General features: G+C 32.0%; 4 protein-coding genes across 4 annotated transcripts in view; 3 read left to right on the top strand and 1 right to left on the bottom strand.

The window, feature by feature from the left end:
- Positions 1 to 25,674, top strand: part of LOC144650412 (uncharacterized) — a 264,303-nt gene that overhangs the window by 123,290 nt on the left and 115,339 nt on the right. The gene's annotated exons all lie outside the window — the stretch shown is intronic.
- LOC144650452 (uncharacterized) overlaps positions 1 to 25,674 on the bottom strand; it is a 141,042-nt gene that overhangs the window by 43,967 nt on the left and 71,401 nt on the right. The window lies entirely within an intron of this gene.
- On the top strand, positions 27 to 24,355 carry LOC144650459 (uncharacterized). Its single transcript, XM_078510144.1, has 4 exons — positions 27 to 302; positions 400 to 507; positions 714 to 878; positions 24,075 to 24,355. Exons 1-4 carry the CDS (start codon positions 248 to 250, stop codon positions 24,164 to 24,166), a joined length of 420 nt encoding a protein of 139 aa, XP_078366270.1. The 5' UTR covers positions 27 to 247; the 3' UTR covers positions 24,167 to 24,355.
- Positions 19,288 to 23,073, top strand: LOC144647957 (uncharacterized). The gene is made up of 2 exons (XM_078507623.1): positions 19,288 to 21,105; positions 22,913 to 23,073. The coding sequence occupies exons 1-2, from the start codon at positions 19,365 to 19,367 to the stop codon at positions 23,071 to 23,073; spliced, it is 1,902 nt and encodes a 633-aa protein (XP_078363749.1). The 5' UTR covers positions 19,288 to 19,364.

The raw sequence follows: 25,674 nt of genomic DNA, 5'->3' as shown, positions 1-25,674 counted from the left end.
GTAGCGACTGGCAGAAAACGCAGACTCGTTCCCAGTCGCTCCCTTGGCGGTTTTGACTAGAACGCTTTGCATCAAGGGAAGGCCGAACGAAAATCTGGTAGCGACTGGCAGAAAACGTCTGATTTCTTGGCCAGATTGCCAATTTCTTGTCCACGGCTATTTTCTCGCAATTAAGGCGTTTTTTAGTGCGGTTTTTAATTTTACGTGTAGATGTAGGTTTCTTAAAACCTTAGGTTAATCGATTACAATGGAAAATGATTTATCGAGTTTAAACGAGTCCTTTGAAGACATCACACTCGAAGGTATGTTATTTTCAACTTTCTTTCGTCTTTTGTGATTGCTCAGACTGCTTCAAAGGCATAGAAATGACTTATTTACTTTCATTTTTTCTAATTTTAGATAGCAATCCTTCCTGTTCAACGCCGAGGAGATCTCTAGCATTTAAGCATGATCTAACTCCAACATCGAAAGCAAAAGGGCAACCTGCCCATAAAACTGTTCGAATAGGTTAGTTTTATAATCATTTTTATCAATAAAATGCTGTTAAATTTCGGCTCCCTCTATGTAAAAATAGTTGTATAATTCGAGTATTTTACTATTTGTATCCTCTCAAACACACAAATATAAAAAACAATATTTTTACAATAAAATATATTGGAAGATGCACATGTGTATTTTATTTTTTATACCCCATTGAATATTGTTTTTTAAAGGTCCCAGTGATCTTAAAAGAGAAATGCTGCAATGTTGTATGGAAATGGATAATGAGATAGTGGAGCTACTTTATGTACTTGGTGTTGGAGAGGAGTTTAAAAAGAGTTTAGTCACAAGGCAGATAGCACAGCTATTCCCTAATAGTTCAAAAACCAGAATACGTACACAGGACGAAATAACGGATTTAATTGCTTTTAAAGGTAGATTAAAGTTGTACATTTGAAGTATTTAAACCACATTTAATTTCATTAGGAAAGACTTTAAATGTACCTTTAATGAACTTTTATTTATGAAATAAAGGTATACTAATGAACCATTTCATAGAAATTGCATTTTAAGATAAAAGCTAACTCAAAGAATCATTTCATAGGCTTTAAAAGGCTCTCATAAATGGCCAATAAAGATACAATTAGTTTACCTTTAACTTTTTGGAAAGGTCTCCAAAAACCATCTTTAGTTTACCTTTAATTCTCATTAAAATGTACAACAAAAGCTTCACAGTCATCTTTAATGTGTGTTTAATTCTCATTAATGTCCAACAAAAGTTTCACATCCATCTTTTAATTGTGTTTTATTCTCATTAATGTCCAACAAAAGTTTCATAGTCATCTTTAATGTGTGTTTTATTCCCATTAAAGTCCAACAAAAGTTTCACAATCACCTTTAATTAGCCTTGCTTCACCTTTTGATGCATTCTAAATGATACAAATTGCTAAAAAAAGGGTGGGGCCGGGGGGGGGGGGGGGGGCACCAGAAGCATGCTGTGGACAAACATATACAGTGAAACCAATATTTTTTTTATTTGTTTATTTCTTTATTTTGTCTTACTTCCCTACATAAATTACAAATAGTCACATAAAGTGTTTTAAACAGTCGTTTATAAATACGTACAATAAAAATGAATACAGTAAAATTTTTTGCTGTCAGATGAGACTGGCTATTTTTTTTTATTAAATTAAATAGCGGATTTATTTGATTAAGCGCCCAACCTCAAATTAGCGCCCACCTTGAATAAGAACCCACTCCCAAGGTCTGAAAATTTAATAAGCGGCCAGGGCGCTTAATCGAATAAATACAGTATTTTATGTAAAGTCTGTGTCCGGCCATGAGGCCCATACAGCCAGAGCTTATCCCGGTTTCCGTAGCATTAAGCGACTAGGAGTATTGCTACTCCCCCCTGGATGGGATGCTAGTCCATCGCAGGGTTACCCCCCAGCAGTAAATTCGCCGGTACCCATTTATACACCGGGTGGAGAGAGGCACTGTGAGAGCAAAGTGTCTTGCCAAAGAACACAACGCAGCGCCCCACCCAGGCTGTTCGACTCGGTGTCGAGCGCGCTAACCATTAGGCCACCGCACCTCCCACATAGTAGTTATAAATATTTTTTGAATGTTTTGGGACAAGTCTCAAATAAATTATTCAATCACTGGATCTGCGAAGCCAGCTGTGAAGCATTCAGGCCTGATTCCATTAGTGGAAGCAGGCCTGTGTTTACACACCCTTATATATAGTGCACAGAAGCAATATACTCTTAAACTATTGGTGGTTAGAATGATGGGGTAGTCAAATTCTAAATACCGGTAGATGCAGAACCCTTCCTTAGTACCACCAAAAACTGATTGTTTACTTATTTTTTCTTAATTTTTTAGTTTGTTGATCCTGGTTCAAATAAGCAACATAACAACAACAATTTGGCAAGGTCACTGAGCAAACTATCTAATCCATTGATTGTTTTATGTACATTTTGTAAAATGCAATGTGCATGGCACAGTTTATGATATAAAACAAACATAATGACATCACTTCATAATATAACAATAAATTAAGTGTGGTTTTCCTAATCACTCTGTGAAACAACACTAAATGATGGACACAATGAAACACAAAATTCAATGTTTCAATTGTTGATTCACAATAGTCAACAAAATAATGGAATCAGTGTCTTATGATGATGCCTTACTTCTATTTCATGAAATCTGAGTTGAATTACTCTATCCATGTGTTCAGTACTGAGGCCAACAGTTCTGGCACAGCATACTCACAGAAAAAGTTGCAATTACTGGTATGTTTCTAGGCACAATGCCTCAAAAATTAAAATTTCTGCAGCCCTTCCCTTTTCATGATTGGCACCTCATTTTCAGTCAGCTTTTAAGAGCAGCTCTTTGTCTTGTTAGTTCCTAAAAAAACAATAATATAAGATATTACTTACATTAGCAGTTGTAAAGGTCTAAAAGAAGCTGCAGTAAATATCTGTTCAAAAGCATAAAGATCTCACACTCATAATAGTTGAAACTCCAAATCCCCTTATGAATACAATGTAGTCACTCGCAATAGTACAGAAGCTTAAAATGCTCTGAGAATAAATTCACCACTTGCAAACTGACAAATCTCATGCTCATAATGGTCAAAAATTCAAACCCTATCTCGGGCCAACACAATTGCCTATATAACATAAACATGTAGGACAGAACCTCCCCTCCTCAGGGAAAATTCACATTGACTGATGTAGGTTATATTTCACTCTACTTTGAGTAAATGTCACCTGAAATTATTTTTTATGTGCCTCAAAAGCATAAAGATCTTGCATTCATAACTGTTAAAAATCCAAACCTTAATTATCTTGGGCCAACACAATTGCCTACATGTATATAACATAAACATGTACATGTAGGAGAAAACCTTTCTCAGTCTCATCAGGAAAATTCACATTGACTGACATATTATATTTTACTCTACTTTGAATTTTTAATTTATGTGCCTCAGGTTTACTCTTAGAAGCAATCAGTGATCTTTATGAATGCGGTCACTCACAATAGTACAGAAGCATAAAGATCTGACAATAAAGTCGCCACTCGCAACTGTACAAAAGCATAAAGATCTTACATTCATAACTGTTAAAAATCAAAAATCCTTTCTTAGGGCAACACAATTGCCTATATAACATACATGTAAAAATGTAGGAAAGAACCTTTCTCAGTCTCATCAGGAAAATTCACATTGACTGACATATTATATTTTACTCTACTTTGAGAAAATGTCATCTAATTTTTATTTTATTTTATGTGCCTCAGGTTTACTCTTAGAGGCAATCAATGATCTGTATGAATGCGGTCACTCGCAATGTAGTACAGAAGCATTAAGATCTGACAATAAAGTCGCCACTCGCAACTGTACACAAGCATTAAGATTTCACATTCATAACTGATAAAAATTCAAATCCTATCTTGGGCCAACACAATTGCCTATATAACATAAGCATGTAAGAGGGAACCTCTCTCAGTCTCATCAGGAAAATTCACATTGACTGACATTATATTTTACTCTACTTTGAGAAAATGTCACCTAAATTTTTATTTTATGTGTCTCTGAGGTTTACTCTTAGAAGCAATCAATGATCTCTATGAATGCAGTCACTCACAACAGAACATAAGCATTAAGATATGACAAAAAAGTTGCCACTCGCAACTGTACAAAAGCCTAAAGATCTCACATTCTTGACTGTTAAAAATCCAGACCCTATCTCAGGCCAACACAATTGCCTATTTTAAATTAGCATTAACATGTAGGAGAGAACCTTTCTCAGTCTCATCAGGAAAATTCACATTGACTGGCATAAATTACTTTATTTTACTCTACTTGGAATAAATGTCAGTAGTATAGGAGTTGGGGGTACGAGATCATAAAAATTTTTATAATCTCTTACATCCCCAACTCCTATACTACTGCACAGCACTGGATCCAAAAATGGATTTGAAAAATGGATCCAAAAATGGATTTGAAAAATGGATCCAAAAATGGATTTGAAAAATGGATCCAAAAATGGATTTGAAAAATGGATTCAAAAAATTGATTTGAAAAATGGATTCAAAAAATGGATTTGAAAAATGGATTCAAAAAATAGAATCAAAAATGGATCCAAAACTGAAATTCAAACCCTGAAAAAACCAACCCTAACTCAACCCTAGGTTCAAAATAAAAAAAAAACTTCTTATACTCTTTTTCAAAATTTTGGATACAGTGCTTTTAAACAAGCCGAGTTTTTATGCTGTTGTTATTATCATGGTAAATCTCTTGTACTGAATATCTGTTGTGAATTATCTTCTAAAACGATTATGATTTTTGTTATTTTTGAATTCATTTTTTCTTTTTCAAGGTCGGATAATACACTGTTTAAATCATTGTAAATGTTACATAGGTATTTACTTGTTTCATTTTCTTCATTTAATAATTTTGTTAATGGCTTGCAATGTCCATCTTGTTTTAGTTTTTTTTCTAAATATACTAAAGTGTCTAGATTTTCATATACCAAATCTCCGAGTTTTGATAATTCTTTTAATGTTACGATATACTTCAGTGTGTTTATTGCGTCATCAGACATATTTTTGAATGTATCTGCTTTGAAACATATTTTCTTTAAATTTTCCATGTTTATTTTCATGTTGGTCATTTATCTATATATATAGTGTCTGTTTTTATTTTTATGCGTTTTTTCATGAATCTCTTATACTCTTTTTTAAAAATCTTGCATCTTAGTGCGTTTAATTATTCCTTTTATCAATGGTATCGTTGAGAACTATTTGAAAAAAATCATTTATATCAGTTACATATTTACATTGATTCATGTTGGTTCTCTGTCCAAATTTTCCCCAAAGTGAGTTTAAGGGAAAAACACATATAAAAATAAAATCTCTTTGTAATATATATATGAATAATAAAAGATTTATAATCGGTTTAACCTCGGATAAAAATAATAGATCGAATGATATTAAAATAATTGCTAAAATCTTAGAAGATGAATTTAATTTCAAGCACATGGTATTTAATCAGCCAAACAGTGTAATTGTTATGGATGGCGGGGCTAACCCATGGGCCGATTATATTGAAGCATATTTTGATAATTATAAAGATACTAATTACGTAATATCAAATTTGTTTAATTTAGATATTGTCGAAATGCTTTTTGATAACGGCTGTAGTATTATAAATATTGATACCTTTTTTTATAATGAAAATCAATTAGATGAAAAATTAGTTGTTGATAAATTCAATGTTTTTTTAAAATGAATGTATGTCCTAAAATATTTTTTGTAATCAAATACTGATTTATAAAAATATTATACTTAATATTTTTATTTGCATGTGTAATACTTGATAATTGATTTTAAGGCACTCTTAACATATACTCCATAAATAAAATTAAAAATTGTTTATATATCTTTCAAATCCTTGATTGGAATCCAACTGTTGAAGTCATCACTGTATCCTTTCCACTTAACTAAAGCTTGTTTCTTCTTATAATCTCTACGGATCACTTTATCAATTCTGAATACATCCTGTTTTGCTTTTAATAATTCAGGTTCATAAAAGCTACCTTGTATTTCCTCATCTCTGAGGTCTTTCAATTTGTAAGTAATAGGATTAGTGTATTGTATCTTATCGATTGTAAAAATTTCTTCGGTCCAGTTTGGCGTGTACCCTTTATCGAAAATATTTCTTTTATACTTCGATATTCGAACCTTATCACCTATTTTGAATTTCGGTTTCTGTTTTGATGTTTTCATATCACCGTATAAATTGAAATATACTAAGCCTTCATTCTTTTTCCTCGATGCTTCTACGGGTGTCATTTTAATGCTTGAGTGTTTGGTATTATTATACTGCTTCACTAATTTGGGCAACATATCAACATACATAGTATTGCCTTGTACGGTAAACTGCTTCCACATTCGGGTTTTAATTGTCCTGTTCCATCGTTCACAAACACTACTCTTCTCTTCGTTCTCGGTTGAGTATAGTGTTATACCATTCTTTTCCAAAAGCTCCTTCATATTTTTATTGTAATACTCTTTCCCTTTATCAGTCCAAAGATATTGAGGTTTACGCCCCTCTTTGAATATGGTTTTGAATGCTTGAGTTACAGTTTCACCTTTTTTGTCTTTTAGAGGCACTATCCAACCATATTTACTGAAAACATCCAGTACCATGAGAAGATATCTGTATCCCTTGTTCCATTTACTGAACTGTTGCATCTCAACTAAATCTGAGCACCAAATTTCATCAATATGGTTAACTATAACACGCCGTCGAGTAAAGTTCCTCTTTATTTGCGTGTGTAATTCATCAGCTAATTTTTCTTGCCAGTTTTCTTCACCCGACGGCTTTTTACGCTTTTTTAGCTTTTTTTTTTTTTATACCCAATCCGATTTTTCTTTTACTAGCGATTAAAGCTTGTACCCCTGTTGTTCCCCATGGACGGTCTTTAAATGGTATTTTTGATATTCTCTTAAGCATAAGATCATCTGCCTTATGTTTATCAGCTAGTGATTTTGAATTACTGTAATCAATATCATGCTGTTGGCATATGCTATCTAGATTGTTTATTGGATCTCTATATTTAGGATCGTTAGATGCTAATCTTTTTTCTAATTTAGTTCCAGGTCCACAATAATTGTACTTTTTGCCTGTAGGTGTTCTCATGTGTAGTTCTCCAAGTTTTGATAAGTGTTTTTGAATATCAAGACCCTTACCCTTTTTATAGTAATCAACATTGTCTTTTACACCTTTGAGAGCTTGACCTGCTAAAAGTCTTGCCATTGAAGCAAAGCTAGGTGATGGAGTTACGAAATTTGATGCTACATAGGCTATTTTATCAACAGTAGAAGGGCCTTTATAACGTGCAAGAGCCCCACCTTTTATGAATTTACTCTTCTTTTTACCGCAAATATAACAATTTGATTTTTCCATAAGACGGCCATTCTTTGCTTTGACTTTTTTAGAATTCATTGACTCAGTATTCTTTTTACATGAAACACAGTATGATTTACACATATGTATATATATATATATACATTAGATATTTAATCACAGTATGTGTTTCGCCATTTTTTAGATTTCTTATCCCAAATAGTACCAGAGCATGAAGGATCTTGGTGTTCACTTGGAGATGTCCAGAATTTCTTTGAGAATAATCCGGTTTTCGTGTTGAAGGCACCTTTTGCGATGTCTCCACTCCAGAATCTATCTAATGTTTCCTTTTTTGTACTCGGACTAATGTAACCAATAAGATCCTGAATTTGTGCAAACCCGGGTATTTTTTGGCCGATCTTTTTGTTGATCGTCTGTCCGACATTACCCCCTCGTGTCTTTTTTTCACTAACAAAACGAGTTTTAGTAATACCACAAGAAGCGCATTTCGATTTGAGCATTAAACGATTGTTTTTTGTTCTCACATATATTTCAGAGCTAGGAACTGAATTAGTTTGTATTTTTTCACGTACGCAAAACGATTTTACCATTTTATATATAATATGATTACATATTTTTGAAATAATTGCTTATAAAACGTTCATTGTACATCGTATCAGACATTGATAATGGCATTAATATATCGTGATACTTTTTATCGTACACCAATGCTTGATGCAGGAAATAAAGACAATAATAGCCACAAAGAACTGATTTGATATGTTGATAATGTGTGTTGTTATATATTATTTCTTTTATACCATCTTTTTTAGCTCTCAATAAAAATTCCTGAGGGTAACTTAATCCAAAACTGTCAAAATATAACAAAGTATTTTTCCTTTTACCATTAATACAACAAGTCCAATGAGTACCAACACCTTCATAGCTGTCTAAATTAATGATACATGGGGTATGTTTTTTAGGCATGTGTTCATCTCTGCTGTATATCCCTGTGATATTAATATTTAAATACTTACACCATCTCATTAGATCATTGTTACTTAGAGCTTTTTTGATAAATGTTGGCTTTATTACTTTCTTTTCGGTTTTAAGATTTTTTTTTTTTGGAAGCACTAATCCACCTGTTCTAAGAAATTTATCATATTCACCCCATGATCCTATTACTGGAGGAGATCTGTAAGATAATACATCTTTCTTACTTGGTAGTTTAATTTTACCACCGTTTTTTGATCTTTGTTTCCTAATGTTTGGTGATGTATAATAAGGATATTCTATTTGCATTCCTGTACCTCCTTGAGGGGGAGTGACTTGAATTCCTTTTCCAATCACCTTTCGCATTTTACTTATTTGTGTTTTAGATAAACTCAATGAAATGCCTTTACCCTCACTTTTTACTTTATTATACCGTGTTATTTGTCTTTCTGTAAGGTATAACTCAGTATTACCCTTCTTTTTGATCTGATGCTTATCAATCAATAAACTCACTTCACTTGAATTTTTGATTGCTCTGGCTAGCTTTTTCATTTGGCCTTCTGTTAAAGGAATATATGTTGAAATATATTTTGTGCTCATAGTCTTGCTCTATATATAATAGTGTTAGATTAAATATTACATAAAAATAAGTTCATTCCCAATTTTGTCAATTACAATTTTTTCTTCATAAAGAACTACAGCGTATATCATATAATCGTCAGTAGCTTGTACATTCAATCTGTAATGAAACAATAACTGTTTTGGATCATCAGTAACCGATTCCTTATGATTTCGTAAATCAAAATATATTATCGGAAATAATTCAGAGTAATTCTGTAAATTTAACTGCACCCCTGTATTATAGTCGGAGGTTCTGTATGCATATTCTAGAATGTCATTATATAATCTTGGTTTGTAATCACAATCATACTCTAGTTCTGGAGTAAAAAACGAAGTACCAAGTTGCAAACGGCAAGTTGAAAGTTTACATGCATTATCACCTGCATTTATTTTAAAAGTATCAAAAATAAAGGGATTTTCTAATTCATTATTTGACTTGTTTCTTTGCAGATATACAAAAACATGTTTTGCATTTTTAATAGCTGGTGTAATTTGATATATCCCAGAAATAGCAGTTGTTGGTGATGAATGTTTAATAAACTCTCTTAAATATGTCCATTTTGTTGCTGTTAAAATACTACTATTCACTAATTTTTGTCCTGCTGATGTAAAGTTCAAACGTGGTAACCATAACTGAAAATCTAAAACAACATATCGTGTTTCATCACCCCCAACTCTGTAAATAAACTCTCTATCATCATTTAGTGTTATATTTAGTTCGATTTGCATAGGTGGTATCATTTTATCGCGGAGTTCTTGAAAAATGGAAAAACGATTTAACGGAATGATTGCGTATACGTCTTTTGATTGTGAACACAATTCAGCTCTTTTAATTGCTCCTACTTTTGGAGCTGTTGTCAAATTGCCAACTAATGCAGCTCTATCGTCAAGATACCAATTAAAATTGGTAGCTACTGTACGACTATAGTCATCAGAGAATTCAAGCAATCCTTTTATGAAACAGATTTTATGCAGGTCATTACCATCGTAAGGTTTTTTACCTCCTGAAGTTATCATAATGTGATTGATGATACTTGTACTATCATTTATCGTTGACGTTAGCAAGGGTGTTGCAAGATTATTGGCCACGATATTTGCACCATCAGCCTTTTGCTCAAGTTTGTATTTTACGAGAAAGTAACCATAAAACCAATCAAACCAAGAACTTCGGTCAGTCATATTGAATATATAGCCTGTTTTTTCCTGATATTGTCCATTTGCAGGTCGAATAATTGGTGTTGACAGATTAAATCTGAGATAATCAACTTTTTCGACATTTTCTATGCTTCTGAAACTCATTTATATTATTAGATTAGATAATTTACTTCAATTGTGCTAATCGTTTCAAAATAAGATCCCCAGCTTTTTCACTTCTATTTAACACAGATTTTAAAGTTTTCTTTTGTGTTTTGATTATTGGTGATTTATTGATATCTTTCACCATTTTTTTAGAATATTGTCCGATATTTGCTAAATCATTAGTTATTAAACCTGATCCTTTATGACGATATTGATATAACCCTTTTTTAGGGTTATAAAATTTTGACCATTCGTATACTCGATTCATTATATATTATTAGTTTAGATTAATTCACCTCTTTGATAATGATATGAAACGCTGTATCAATTTCGTTTAAATCTATAGGCCTATTATAAGAATCTGTAATGTATAGTCTGATTGAATCAATGCTATTTTTATTAATTGATGAAAATTTCAATCTTCTTGGTTCAATAGTAAAAGGAAAAGATCTACGAATTCCTTGTGCTATGATACTAAAACAAAATAATACATCTCTTGATTCATCTGTCAATGATCGGTGAGTTAAATCACAATGAATACATATCATATCAACAGATCGAGTAATATCAGGTATTTTATCACTGATGTTGCTTCCAGCTGATAAAATTTTCTTATCAAAACCCAGTATCATATTAAAGTCTGATACAGATAGATCTAATTCATAATTTGGCTGTATGGTTATTATTGTTCTAAATAATGATAAATCAAACGTAACTAAAAATGGATAATCATCACCATCTTTACCAGTTGTATTTTTTAAAAAAGTATCAATGTCACTATATGAATACATGCCATCTGGAAAAACGATATCTTTAAAACTTGTATCACTACCTGTTGTTTTTCGATATCTAATCTTATTATTGGTGAATGAAGCCGAAATATTATACCAGCTATACGTCATACTGATTATTTCGTCTAGTGCCATCTCATAATTTTTATTTGGATCAAGGAATAAAGGCTGGTCAAGATAAATTGTAAAATCATGTGCTTTCTGATTATAATTATTGGCTTGTCTTTTCGCCCTGAATGAACTAAGTATTAAATGCTTCTCCATTATATATATTTAAATTAGATAAAATAGTTGTTATAAATTTTTTCATATAGACGCTTTGTAATTCTTTTTAATCTTAACAGTTCATCCAATATTGTAATACCTTGGTTTTTTAATTCATAACTCGTATTCCCAGCGTAAATGCTTCCGCAAATTAAATCCAGTTTTTCAATAAGTTTTTCAGGGTCTCTGTAATAAATAGCCTTATAATTATGGGCTAGACCACCACCATCCCATTCATCGTCTTCTCTATCAGAATCAGGCGCTGTGTCCTTCCTCATACCCTCTATCTTATCAAATAATGATTTTTCTATAGCTGGTTTTATCTTAGGTTTAGTTTTACGGGGGGTCTTTTTTAATTTTTTTGATTTTTCCTGTAAATCCGAAGCTGAGAAAGGAACTTTGTTGTATTCCATTCTTTGCTTTTTTTGTCTAGTCAGTAACAGCTGATCTTCGATTCTATCAATTTTTTTTGTAAAATCTTCGGATAGTCCCGACAGCTCATCATATGACTTTCCTTCATATTTACCTGATTTGATAAAATTTTCACCACTTTTTGAGAGCTTCCCTAATAAAACGTTGACGCGACGCCTTTCTTCAGCTAGATATTTGCGTTCATTATCTAATTTCTTTTGATCAGCCTTTTTGAAAGAGCTAGGTGTCCATTCTTTTCTCTTCCGTGTTGTTGATGGCTCAAAATCAGACATTTCACCTTCATCTTCTGTTTCATCTTCATCAATTGGTGGTGGTGGTTCAAAATCGGGCATTTCATATTCATCTTCATCTTCTGTTTGAATTTCATTAATTGGTGGCGGGGGTAGATAATTTGGCATTTCATCTTCATCCTCATCTTCATCAATTGGAAATTCTGGAAGAGGGTCAAGCTCTTTTAACCCTTTATTATTCAACTTTTTAGTTGCTTCAATTTGTGTATCGAGACGAGATGTTACTGGTTTAAACATTTTTGCAAATTTGATTTGTCCTAATTCATCTGCCAATTTTGAAGACATTATTTGATTATTAATATTCTTGATTTGATTTTCAACTTCTTCTTTTTGATTAGCAATTTTTTGCCAAGCTAATAGACTCATTTATATATATTAGTGTAGATTATTATCAATCTTTCATCAGTCTTCCAGAAGTCTTTCATCAGTCTTTCATCAGTCTTCCAGAAGTCTTTCATCGGTCTTTCATCAGTCTTTCATCAGTCTTTCATCAGTCTTCCAGAAGTCTTTCATATTATATAACTGATATATATAATATGAAAATACCAAATTATGACACTGAAGACGATATAGTCTCGAACTTTAAACAAGTATACGATTTCATGCCAAATCAATGTTTTCGTATGCTACTTTGCGCTCCGAGTAATATGGGAAAGACTAATACTTTAATGCATATGATTTACAATTTATTATATTTCGATAAAATATATTTATATGCAAAAAATTTAGACCAGTCTAAATACCAGAATCTTATCAATGTGTTCCAACCAATAAGCGATGAAGCTGGTTATAACATTATTGAAGCTAGTAACGACCAAATAATTCCTGTTTCTAAACTAAATGATGATAATCAAAAGCTCGTGATATTTGACGATTATGTTTGTGATAAAAATCAAAAACCATTAATCGATTATTTTATACAAGGGAGACATAAAAACTGTAGCGTGATATATTTGTCTCAAAGCTATTTTAAAACGAAAAAAGACATAAGACTTAACTGTTCGCATTTCTGTATTTACGAATTCCCAAGTGCTAATGAGAGGGCACTGATATGCCGTGAAAACAGTATTCCAAAAGAGCTATACGAGCAAGCAACTAAAGACCCATTCAGCTTTTTATATATTGATAAACCACGTAAATTCATAACAAAAAATTTCGATGAGAAGATTTAATCTAACATATTAACAGAAAATGGGGTACATTAATGACAAAAATGATTTTATGCATACCAAATATTCTCAAAATATAAAAGGCCAAAAGGGCGACTCTGGTATAGGCTTTAAAATAGATCATGAAGGTAATTTTGATTTGACTAAAAAAAGCATTGTGAATTTGCATACTGATTTAACCGATGCTGATTTCGAATCTAATCGATATCCTTATGATTTGTCCATGGCCGTAAATAAGACATATGTAAAACAAAAATGCTTGTTTGTTGCCAAGAATGGGGTTGATTTTGATGCAAATCAAGGTAATATTCACAACACAGAACCGTATTATGATGGTTTGTACCAAAAAACAAGTCTAGTATCGAAAGAATACGTTGATTTAATGGACACCAATCTTGAACAAAAAATAGATAGTAAAATACAAAATAAAGCTGATCTAGATACCCACGATGAACAAACGTTTAACAGCATAATAAATGTTCCGAATTTTGATCAAGGATACAGCAATATGTCAAACGTAATGAATAAAGAATATATTGACTCCAGAGACGCGCTTAAAGCTGATAAAACATATGCCGACAATACTTTTCTAACGAAGAAAACAGGTGCTATTTTAGCTAATACCCTTCAGAGCAAGGCTTCCAAAATATATGCCGACAGTACTTTTTTAACAAAGGCTGTTGGTAATGGCTTAGCTCAGAGCATACAAAATAGGCTCAATATCCATGGTACAAATGTAATGCAGGCAAATCTCGATATGAACGATAATCGCATAACAAATCTAAGCAAACCAATATATGGAACCGATGGTGTAAATAAATTGTATGTTGACAGTTCACATATTACCTCTATTGATAAAGGAAACGTTTTCAATAATATAATGATTGACAGTGATAATCAACTTAGTGAAGAGAATGATATCGAGCTTGGAGATTTAATTCATCATCCAAATCCTGTTCATCAAATCAATAAAAAGGTAATAGATACAAAATTACTTCTCGATAGTTCGAAAAATTACTACTCAAGCAGATTAGGTATCAACATGTACCCTATACCAATTAATTATTATACAATGGCATTTGAACTCTATTTTCCAGTTGAAATAGATGAGAATAGTGTTGATATCAGTGTTGTGTCATTGATTGATACTGTTAATAAAGTAACTACACGAGTTTATAACGGTTATAGTCGAACAATAGCTCAAGTTCATAAGTATCAACAACATAACAACAACTATCTCTATGTCGATATCGTTTTAAAAATGAAGTCAGGACACTCGTATATACCAAAACTGCAAACTTATATTATAATATATGGGATTAAGAATTATGAAAGTAATGTCAATCCCAGTATTTATGATAAAATATATTATATAGCTAATGACCAAATTAATTTCAACACAGCGATCAATATGGATAATAAAGCTATTTATGGCGTTTTAGAGGGAAATAGTGATGATCAAGCTGTTAATTATAAACAGTTGGTAAGTCAAATCAATATTCTCAAAACAACTCTTGAAAATCAGATTAAATTATTACAGTCCAAGAGTTTTTATAGTGAAATATTTGAGTACTATTTCGATCTAACGGATGCCTCTAAATTCATCATGTCAGATAGCAACGGAGCTGTATTGTCTGGATTAAATGATAATCTTGTCTTTAATCCCACAAAATTGTTAGCAGATTTTGATCCAAATATGGGGTTTATGAATGATTTTGAAATTAATTTAAATGAAAATATCACTGAATCCAATGACTGGACTATATATATGGCATTTAAATATGACTATAAGCCCAGTGATAATAAAAGGATTAAAATTGAATTTATCGATGGTGATAGCTTTAGTTTTCCGTGGGTTAAAGTGGAGCATAATAAGCTATTCCTCGATTATGATCTAGATTCATATACAGAGCAAATTAGAGATGGTTATATAGGTAAATATATGAATCTCTGGTATACAAAGATACAGGATCAATTTAGAATCGCTGTTTGCAATAATGTTATGAGTATTGATCAAACATTTTCTGGGTTTAATATCAATACATCTAGCATTAAAATTTCTTCAGATTACTTTGTACAAAGAATCGGTTTTAGTAAAAATACATACCCGATAAATGGGCCCATCTATCATAAAATTCAATTTTTAGATAAAACATACGATGTATTCTTTGAATAAATCGATTTTATCTAATTCACTTATATGAAAACAGTGAAATTGGTTAGCAATATTATTGATTCTATTGAGAGATTAATTCAAAACATTAGGAAGCTGTATTACACAATAAAGAACAAGCGCAATGCTAAAATGACAAAATGATAAAACAAAAAAATCATATATAACTAATATATATGACTAAACATCGAAAATGCATATTTACATGGAACCATATATCAAGCGAACTTACTGAAGGCCAAATTATAGAATTGAAAGCTTATTATCAAACATATCATCGAAAATGTTGGGCTTACAAGCAGGCTGTTAAACGTTTCAAAAAATGGAAATTATTAGGGAATTCATTGTCTATCATATTTGCATCAAGCGGATTCGCCTCCTCTATAGCGACTGGTGGTATTGCTTTGATCACAATATCAACAATTTCATTATTGATTCAGGCTTTGATGATACATAAGAATCTCGAACTAAAAATTCATAACTCCATATATGCTTACCAAAGCTATCAACACCTTTTGAACTCTATTAAAGGCGCTATGAGAAGTGGCGATTATAATCCGTCTAGCATCCTAAATACAATGAAAAGCATTGACGATTACATATGCGATACCGGTCCAATAATCGATCGGTATCTGCTCAAGTATGATGATAAATTTACCAAATAATCCGTGCGATCTGGGACGATTTTAATGCTAAAATTTCAGCCCAATATCTATCATTAAAAGCTCGCGTTTTTTTTGATTTAGTAACACACATGAAATTGTATGGGATACCGAGCATTTTAAACAGCTGTCTTATAATATATTTCGTTGAGATCATCCTCTTTCTTCTTTTATTTATAGATGGAAGAATAGTATCGATCTCATGAAACACTTTGTAAATCTTATCGCGATGATTATGAGACAATTGAACTCCATTTTTAATACATAAATCGTTTAAAACAGCCTCGATGTGATATTTACGATGATATACCGATTCTCGCCGTATTCTATGCATATTTTCATAAAAATCAATATACTCACTGACATAATCATAACTATGAACCAAACCGCAATTTAGACAGACATCCATACCATTTATATTTTCTATATCCTGCTTACTACAGCATTGCTCAGCATCCTTGATACCTTTTATCAATAGTTGATCACAGAAAGGGCATATAGGTTCTTTTAAATTTTTTAATTCATCGTGGATTTCAGAATTACAAACCATTATATATATAACACACATAACTTCACGGCACAGCTGTGTTTGGCAGTAAATTTCAGAATAAACTTTTTGAGTAAACTTTTGAGTAAACTTTTGTGTAAACTTTTGTGTAAACTTTTGTGTAAACTTTTGAGTAAACTTTTTGAGTAAAATTTGTTGAAATATGATTGGTCAATAGAAATCACGTCATTAAAAACATTGTACTCATTAATCATTTATAACTTATGGCTAAAACCGTAAACTGAATAATTATGTATTTAATGTTGATCCTTACGAGGCCTTCCCCGTCGTCGTTTCTGGTCTTCAGGTATACACTTTAAACGTACATGATTTTTGTCTTCATTTGATATGTCTGAAGATAGCATTTTAATAATACAAATATTTGTTTTAAGGATGCTCTGAATACAATACATTTTATTAATGAAGGCTATATCATTCGAGCTTTGATCAGATTCTAAAAGGTGTTTGATATTTAATGTTATATCAGTCATTCTATATATATATTAAAGAAAATAATTATCTGTTTATATCTAAACGCACTATAAAATGATATAAGCAGATATTATGTAATGTATACTGTAAAAAATCCACAGTATATATTTTTCACATATGCTGTTTATTGTTACCATTTGGTAACCAAAAATGAATTCTGTTTCTGGTTATCTTATATGCATTTTTTGTTATGAATATATTTAGTACTGTTCCTCATTTGCTTTTCACATCGTGGACATATATAGATTCTTTGTAGCCAGCTTTTTGCCTGTTCTTTATTAGCTTCTCTCTTTTCCTCAATTGATGTATATTTACTTGGGCGTTCGTTCAAAGACTTGATAATGTTTTCAGGCATATCATCTTTATTAACATATTCAAATTTATACTGAATATTATCTTTAGTAATGCCTGATTTACAATGGTTTAAGCCTTCGCAAACCATCTTTACAATACCAGCATTAATACCGAGATTCTGTTGAGTAGCATACATACTATTAAAATATAAAACTTCATTTGTAATGCAATTAATAGCTTTAACACATTTTTTGTTTTTATAATTGTTTTTTACAAATCCATAATCACGATCTTTTGCTGATTTTTTACAATTTTCTTGATGTGTTAATAGTTGTAGATTGCATAAACGGTTATCAGATTTGATATTATTGATATGATCAATGACTTTATCATTAGCGATAACACCGTTGAAACACTCATAAATAAAGCGATGTACTTGGTAAGACTTTTGACCTGATTGACCATATTTTCGAACACTACATGCCATATATCCATTGTGAGATTTTTTACCACAACTGATATCTCTTTTAAATATATGAGCAATTTTACCATCTCTACTTGCACAATATAAATCATATATAGGATGAATTTGAAACTTTTCATTATTTATAGTTATTATAACATCAGCCATTTTTTCCATTTTAATTTTAATATGTGTCAAATCTTTAAGCCAAAATATTTTTTTTAATTTTGACTTAAAGAAATAGTTTTAATATATAATAAATCAAAATGACCCAAAAAAATATCTTAACCAATATTAATACAGAACTTATGAACCAAGATGATCTTCAAAATTTAAGTAAAGATCAGCTTATAAATATAATAATCTCATTAAAAGAAAATCAACCAAGGATATACAAACCACGGCCTCCGAAGCCTTCTCCAAGACGAAACGTTAAACAAATGATTCAAGATTATGAGGAAAATATCATTCAACCACCTCCTGAATTTAGGGATGATTACAAGCCTATACCAATGCCTAGGACTATAAAACAAAAACCAATTCCATTACCAAGGACTAAGATAGAGGAAGTTGCTAAAGCTATGAAAGGTTACACAAAGTCTTTCGAAATTGGTATAAAACACAACAAAGACCCGTTATTACAACTACAAAACACAAGGAAAGCTGTTGAATATCATATCATAAAAACCCTTATAGCTATAAAGGGAATCAAATTTGTTGAAACGCTGAAGGTAACATTTTCAAAGATGTCTGGTGATGACATTATTTATAAAACAGCCTATTTCAACAGCAAACCTCAAACAATCATCAATAATATGGAGATTGCTGAATCGCTACAAAAATCAAAACAACAAATCTTAAATTTCGTAGCTCAGTGGATATCAGAAGGCTCGGGCTGGGTATTGCAATCTGTTGATGGTCACTATCTCAATATAGTGAAATATGAACCAATGAAAGGCTCCTCATATATTCGGCTTCCTCAAGAACTTAGAAACAGCGCAAAAGGATTGATTAACATGAAAAATGAGGATAATGAATGCTTCCGTTGGTGTCATATCAGGCATCTTAATCCCCAAGATAAATACCCTCAAAGGATCAAAAAATCGGATAAAGCATATGTTGAAAAGTTAAATTATGATGGAATTAATTTTCCTGTGAATATAAAGCAGTTCAACAAAATCGAGAAACAGAATGAAATCAATATAAATGTTTTCGGTTACGAAGACAAGAAACCATATCCCATTTTTATATCAAAAGAAAAGTATGACAATCAGATGAATTTATTATTGATAACTGAAAATGAAAACAAGCATTATATTCTAATAAAAGATTTCAATAAATTCATGTATAACCAAACAAAACACAAAGAAAAGAAGTACTTCTGCATGCATTGTCTCCAGTGCTTTAGTTCTGAGAGAGTATTAAACGATCACAAAGATAATTGCATTCAAGTCAATGGGACTCAAGCAGTAAAGATGCCTGATAAAGATAATAATATACTGAAATTCAATAACTTTCATAAGCAACAGCAAGTTCCATTCACCATATATGCTGATTTTGAAGCAATAACAGAAAAGATATCTGGTTGTAAGCCTAATGATGATAAATCATTTACTGAAGCTTATCAAAAACACAAAGATTGTGGATATGGTTATAAGGTTGTTTGTTGCTATAATGATAAATATTCAAAGCCTGTTCAGATATACCGAGGTGAAAAGGCTGTTTACAAATTCATGGAAGCTATGCTAGATGAAGTTAAATATTGCAAAACGACTATGCGAAAATTCTTCAAAAAACCACTAAAAATGACTCAAGATGATGAAGATGCATTTCAAAAAGCAAACGGATGCCATATTTGTGACAAAAAATATACTGACGAAGATATACGAGTTAGAGACCATTGCCATATAACTGGTAAATATCGAGGATCAGCTCATCAAGATTGCAATCTTAAATTAAGAATAGAGCCCGATAAAATTAAAATACCAGTCATTTTTCATAATCTAAGAGGATATGACAGTCACTTTATAATGCAAGAGATCGGAGCTATTGTTAAGAACCATACATACAAAAATAAAAAAGGAGAGATCAAAGAGATGAATATCAATGCTATACCCAACAATATGGAAAAATACATGGCCTTTATGCTTGGTACTCATTTAACCTTCCTCGATAGCTTCCAATTCATGAGTTCTAGTCTTGAGAAGCTGGTTAGTAATCTACCTAAGGAATCACTAAAATATACTTCTGAAATATTCGAGAGTAAGCAACTCAATCTGATGTCAAGAAAAGGAATATATCCGTATGACTATATGGATAGCTTTGACAAATTTAATGAAAAACTACCCAAAAAAGAAGACTTTTACAGTATATTAAATGATGAGCATATATCAGATGATGACTATAAGCATGCTCAAAATGTTTGGAGCACATTCAAGCTCAAAACAATGGGTGAATATCATGATTTATATTTAAAATCAGATGTCTTATTATTAGCAGATGTGTTTGAAAGCTTTAGAAAAACATGCCTAGAATACTATAAACTTGATCCATGTCATTACTTCACAAGCCCAGGTTTATCGTGGGATGCTATGCTTAAAATGACTGATATCAAATTAGAGCTAATGACTGACGTTGATATGTACCAATTCATCGAAAAAGGAATGAGAGGAGGTATATCGTATATAGCTCATCGATATGGGAAAGCTAATAACAAATATATGAAAAAATATGATGAGAAGGCGCCCTCAAAGTATATCATGTATCTTGATGCTAATAATTTATACGGTTATGCTATGAGTCAATATCTACCAACTGGATGCTTTAGATGGTTAACACAAAAACAAATTGATGAAACAAACTTGGCCAAGTATAAAGAAGACAGTAAAAAAGGCTTGATACTGGAGGTTGATCTTGAATATCCCAAGGAGTTGCATAATCATCATAATGACTACCCATTGGGTGCAGAAAAAGTTAAGGTGACTAAAGATATGCTTTCGGATTATTGCAAAAACATTGCTAAAAAATACAATATATCATCAGGTTTAGTACATAAACTGATGCCTACATTAAACAATAAAGAAAAGTATGTATTACATTACAAGAATCTTCAGTTGTATTTAGATCTAGGATTAAAGCTCACAAAAGTCTATCGAGTGTTAGAATTTAATCAATCCCCATGGTTGAAGCAATATATCGATTACAATACTGAAAAACGTAAAAATTCTAAAAACGCTTTTGAAAAGGACTTTTTTAAATTGATGAATAATTCAGTATACGGCAAAACCATGGAGAATTTGAGGAAGCGAGTCGACGTTAGGTTAGTGACTAATAAAAATAAATTATTAAAGTTAGCTTCAAAACCAACATATGTCAGTAGCAAAATATTTAATGAAAACTTAGTAGCTGTCCATAAAATCAAAGAAACATTAACCCTCAATCGACCTTCATATGTAGGAATGGCTATATTAGATTTAAGCAAAACACTAATGTATGATTTCCATTATAACTACATAAAAAAGAAGTATGTAAACAAAGCCAAACTACTATTTACAGATACAGACAGTTTAACTTATGAAATTCAGGCTGAAGATGTATATAAAGACTTTTTTAATGATAAAGAGAAATTCGATAACAGTGACTACCCTGAAAAATCACCATTCTTTGATAAAACAAACAAGAAAGTCATTGGTAAATTCAAAGATGAAGCTTCTTTTATTCCTATTTTAGAATTTATCGGTCTGCGATCAAAAATGTATTCTTATATTAAAGACAATCTACAAGTAGGAAAGACTGCCAAAGGAATCAAGAAATCCGTTATCAAAAAAGATATCACACATGAAAACTACAAAGAGACCTTATTCAATAAAACACAGATGCATCATACTATGAAAACCATCAGAAGTCAAGGCCATCAACTTGGAAGCTATGAGATTAATAAAATATCACTGAGCTGTTTTGATGATAAGCGGTATATACTTGATGATGGCTTAACAAGTTATGCTTACGGGCATTATAATATAAAGCAATAATTTTCATTATGATTTCTAGTATAAGAGATTTTTAAACGCACCTTGATTTCAAAATTTTAAAAAGAGTATAAGAGATTTTTTTATTTTGATTAAAGGGTTTAGCAAGGGTTGGTTTTTAAGGCTTGGTATTTTCATTTTGGTTTTCAAACTTGATTCCATTTTGGTTTTCAGTTTGGCTTCGAGGTTTGGTTTCATTTTTGATTCTATTTTTGATTTCATTTTTGATTCCAGTGCTGTGCAGTAGTATAGGAGTTGGGGATGTAAGAGATTATAAAAATTTTTATGATCTCGTACCCCCAACTCCTATACTACTAATGTCACCTAAATTGTTTATTTTGTGCCTCAGGTTTACTCTTAGAAGCAAATCAATCATATGTATGAATGTGGTCACTCGCAATAGTACAGAAGCATAAAGATCTGACAATAAAGTTATCACTGGTAACTGTACAAAAGCATAAAAATCTCACATTCACAACTGTTAATATTATCCAAACCCTATCTTGGGCCAACACAATGTATACATGTATAACATAAACATGTAGAAGAGAAAATTCACTTTTCAAAAAAAAAAATGTCACCTGAGTTTACAGTTAATATATTTTTGAAGCACAGTAGGGGTAATTATGCAGGGTTAATAATTCAAGCTGAGAAATAATTACAGCCTTTCAAATCAATATTTTTCAAAAAATGACAAATAAACTACTTATCAACTCAAATTAAAAATATAGCACGATTTCTGTCAAGCCGTACCGCCGTTAGCAAATACGTCTGCGTTCGCAGGCTATACCGCCGTTGAGAATGTCATAATTATCAATAAATAATTAATTTATGCATAATTTTAAATGCGCGCCAAAACACATTACCGTTACTTCGAATAATAACGAATTTTTCTTTGAACCACTGGGTCATTTCTTAGGAAATATTAAGCATATACTATAAATGTATGAGCTAATGTGAGTTTTTAAAGTAGAATTCTCTTACTTACTCTTAAGGCGACGATAACTGCAATTTCCTCAGCGGAGTTCGAGAACGACGAAACGGTCCGCCGACCAGCGCGGACTTTGGTATTTTCCTTGTGATCCTGCAGACGGCGCTCTACCCGTTGGAGTACTTCAGGTTGTGTCTTGGTGCTGCCTTCATTTTCTTCCTGTAGCTGTTCGATCTTTGCTACGAGGGTGCTACTGCTCTCGATATAAGAAGCTTAATCTCAGCTTAGCTGATTTAAGCTTATATTGTCGTCCGAAAACTTGGCTCTAATATGTTTATGCCGCTGATCTTGCTCCGCCGCCATACTTCAACCGTGAAAACTGTACAATATTAAACGCTTGACGTCGGACAGAATCGAACAGTACGACCTGACAAAATAGAACTGAACAAAATTGTCTCACAAGACACGGTACGAACGGTGAAATGGCGCGCCATTTTTCGTGCACACAATAGACCCGAGGCCCCCAACTGTCTCAACCTCCTTCAGCCTGCCGCTGATCGTTGTTACCAAGGCTCAAGATTCTCAAAATAGCATTTCGCCGGTGTTTACTATTGAAAATTGAGCCTGGATTTTAAAGCGAATCGATCTGTTGATAATTTCTTCCATTAATTTTGAAATTAAAGTCGTCTTTTGCATTTATGTTTCAATAAAGCTCAGAAAGACCGTTTACTGACTAATGCATGGTGTTTTTTGGTGAGATCACTTTTCAGACTATACCATATTATACGTACGGCGACTTGTCATTACTGAGTTTGACATGACATATAAAACTTCATTAAAGGTTAATTTTTGTCAGTTGCAACTTATGAGACTTTAATTTCGCATTTTAAGCCAACTAAAGATCATGACTCACGTTTAGTAACTTTAATATTCTCGATTAAAGTTTACAAAAGAAAAATTACAACTATAATGTTCCTTTACGATAAAATTAAAGGTACCAAAGTTCAAGTGGTAATTTATGGTGAAATTAAAGATTGCTGAAAGGAGGCTTAAAGACCTGTGTTTTTAAAGATTAACTTAAGGTCAATTAAACGTATATTAAAGGTCAAATGTACCTTGCAAAACTTTAATCTAACAACTAAAGACAACAAAAGATCAGGCGATGCTTTTATTTAACTTTAATTTTGTCCAAAAGGCACCAAAAGTTGAGCATTCGTCCTGTGGTAGAGACGGAAGAAAAATGTATCCTCAAATAACAAGCCTAGCTTATTATAGCAAGAAACATGTTTTGAATAAAGCTGTCTTTATTTTCACATGAACTTGTGTGTGCGAATTACGTAGATAGGTGCTTATGTTAATTAATACATGTACAATCAAATGGCAGCTAGCAGGCTTAATTACAGTATTTAAAATATGCCTTTAATGGAGAAAAGAGAATATGAGAACATCTATTTATCACATTTTCATTAGGTATATGATATAAAAGGTCAAAAAGGGAAATCAACAGTTAAATTTTCATATTCAATATTACTTCCATCTCAAGAATTATGATTCTGCTAAAGAACAATGGTCTTAATAATAAGGTATTGTCTGTGTATAAAAGTCTTTATATTTAGGATGATATTTAATGTTGTTGCTGAGAAAGTGTACTAAATATATATATATATATATATAGAGATCCTTAATAAAAACAGAACTGTATACTCTGGTTTGACAATGAAAAAGAAGTTATTATTTCAAGAAAAAGAGGCATGTGGAATTAATGAAATGAAACCAGTATGAGTGATGTTTGGAGTGACATTATAGAAGCAATAATGGACCGTTCATTTTTTGTGAGGTAGGGGGCTGGTGGGATTTGAAAGGGGGGCATACAAAAATGGCTTAAAAGTGGGGGCATAAAAAAAATATGGTCTGATAAGGCTTGAAAAGTTGTTTTTAATTTCACTTGATCATTGTTTTTTGGAGGGGGGGGGGGGGGAGGGGGCCCATCAGAAAAAAAAAAACGGATTGCAAGGGGGGCATGAAAAAAAATTCCTGAAAAAAAGGGGGGGCCATATTATATCCCACAAGGGCCTACCTCCCCCATCCTACCCTATAAAAAATGAAGAAAGAACCTTTTTTTTTTCTTCCAGCCTATGAGATTTGTTGAATAATTTGATTTAACATAAGAATTATTAACATGTTATGATTGGATTTACATAAATAACCCCGGGTCCCTTCCTAGCATTTCATTTGCCAGGAGCCAATATGCAACTGTTAAGGACAGTCACCATGAAAGTAAAGTGCCTTGCAAAGAAAACAGCACAGTGCTTAGCCAGGGCTCAAGCCCTGCAACAGCTTAATCAGAGTCAAGTGCATTGCGCCTCCCTTAAACCACTAATATTAGCAACAAATCACACATAGTCGAACAATAACACATTATTATTAATTCTATGATGAGATGAAGTTCCTCAAGCCAAGGTACATGTATACATTACTATCAATTAATTTTTAACAGCAGAAATGTCATTACTTTCAATAAAGGATGAAATATCTAGATCAAAGGCTGGATGGCTTCCAAACAATAATTGATTCCAAGTTCCCCCAGTCATCCCCAGTTATTCTTCTTATGGATAACATCAACATGTATAGAGGAAGGAAAAGGCACTAAAGGCTGTTAAAAGACATTGCCCCCAAAATGTGGAATTTCACAAGAATAAATTTTACATGAAAGAAATTTTATTAAAATAAATGTAAACAGAATGATGACAGCTTTTAAAAATCGTAGGAATAATAGTCACTGTTAAAGAATTTTAAGATCTTAGTAGTTTTGTTATTAAGCATGCA

This window comes from Oculina patagonica, chromosome 4 (genome assembly GCF_052425735.1).
Source record: "Oculina patagonica isolate OP01 chromosome 4, crgOcupat, whole genome shotgun sequence".
NCBI classification, from domain to species: Eukaryota; Metazoa; Cnidaria; class Anthozoa; order Scleractinia; family Oculinidae; genus Oculina; species Oculina patagonica.
Note: the sequence above shows the minus strand (reverse complement) of the source record. Positions and strands in the feature narration are given on the sequence as shown.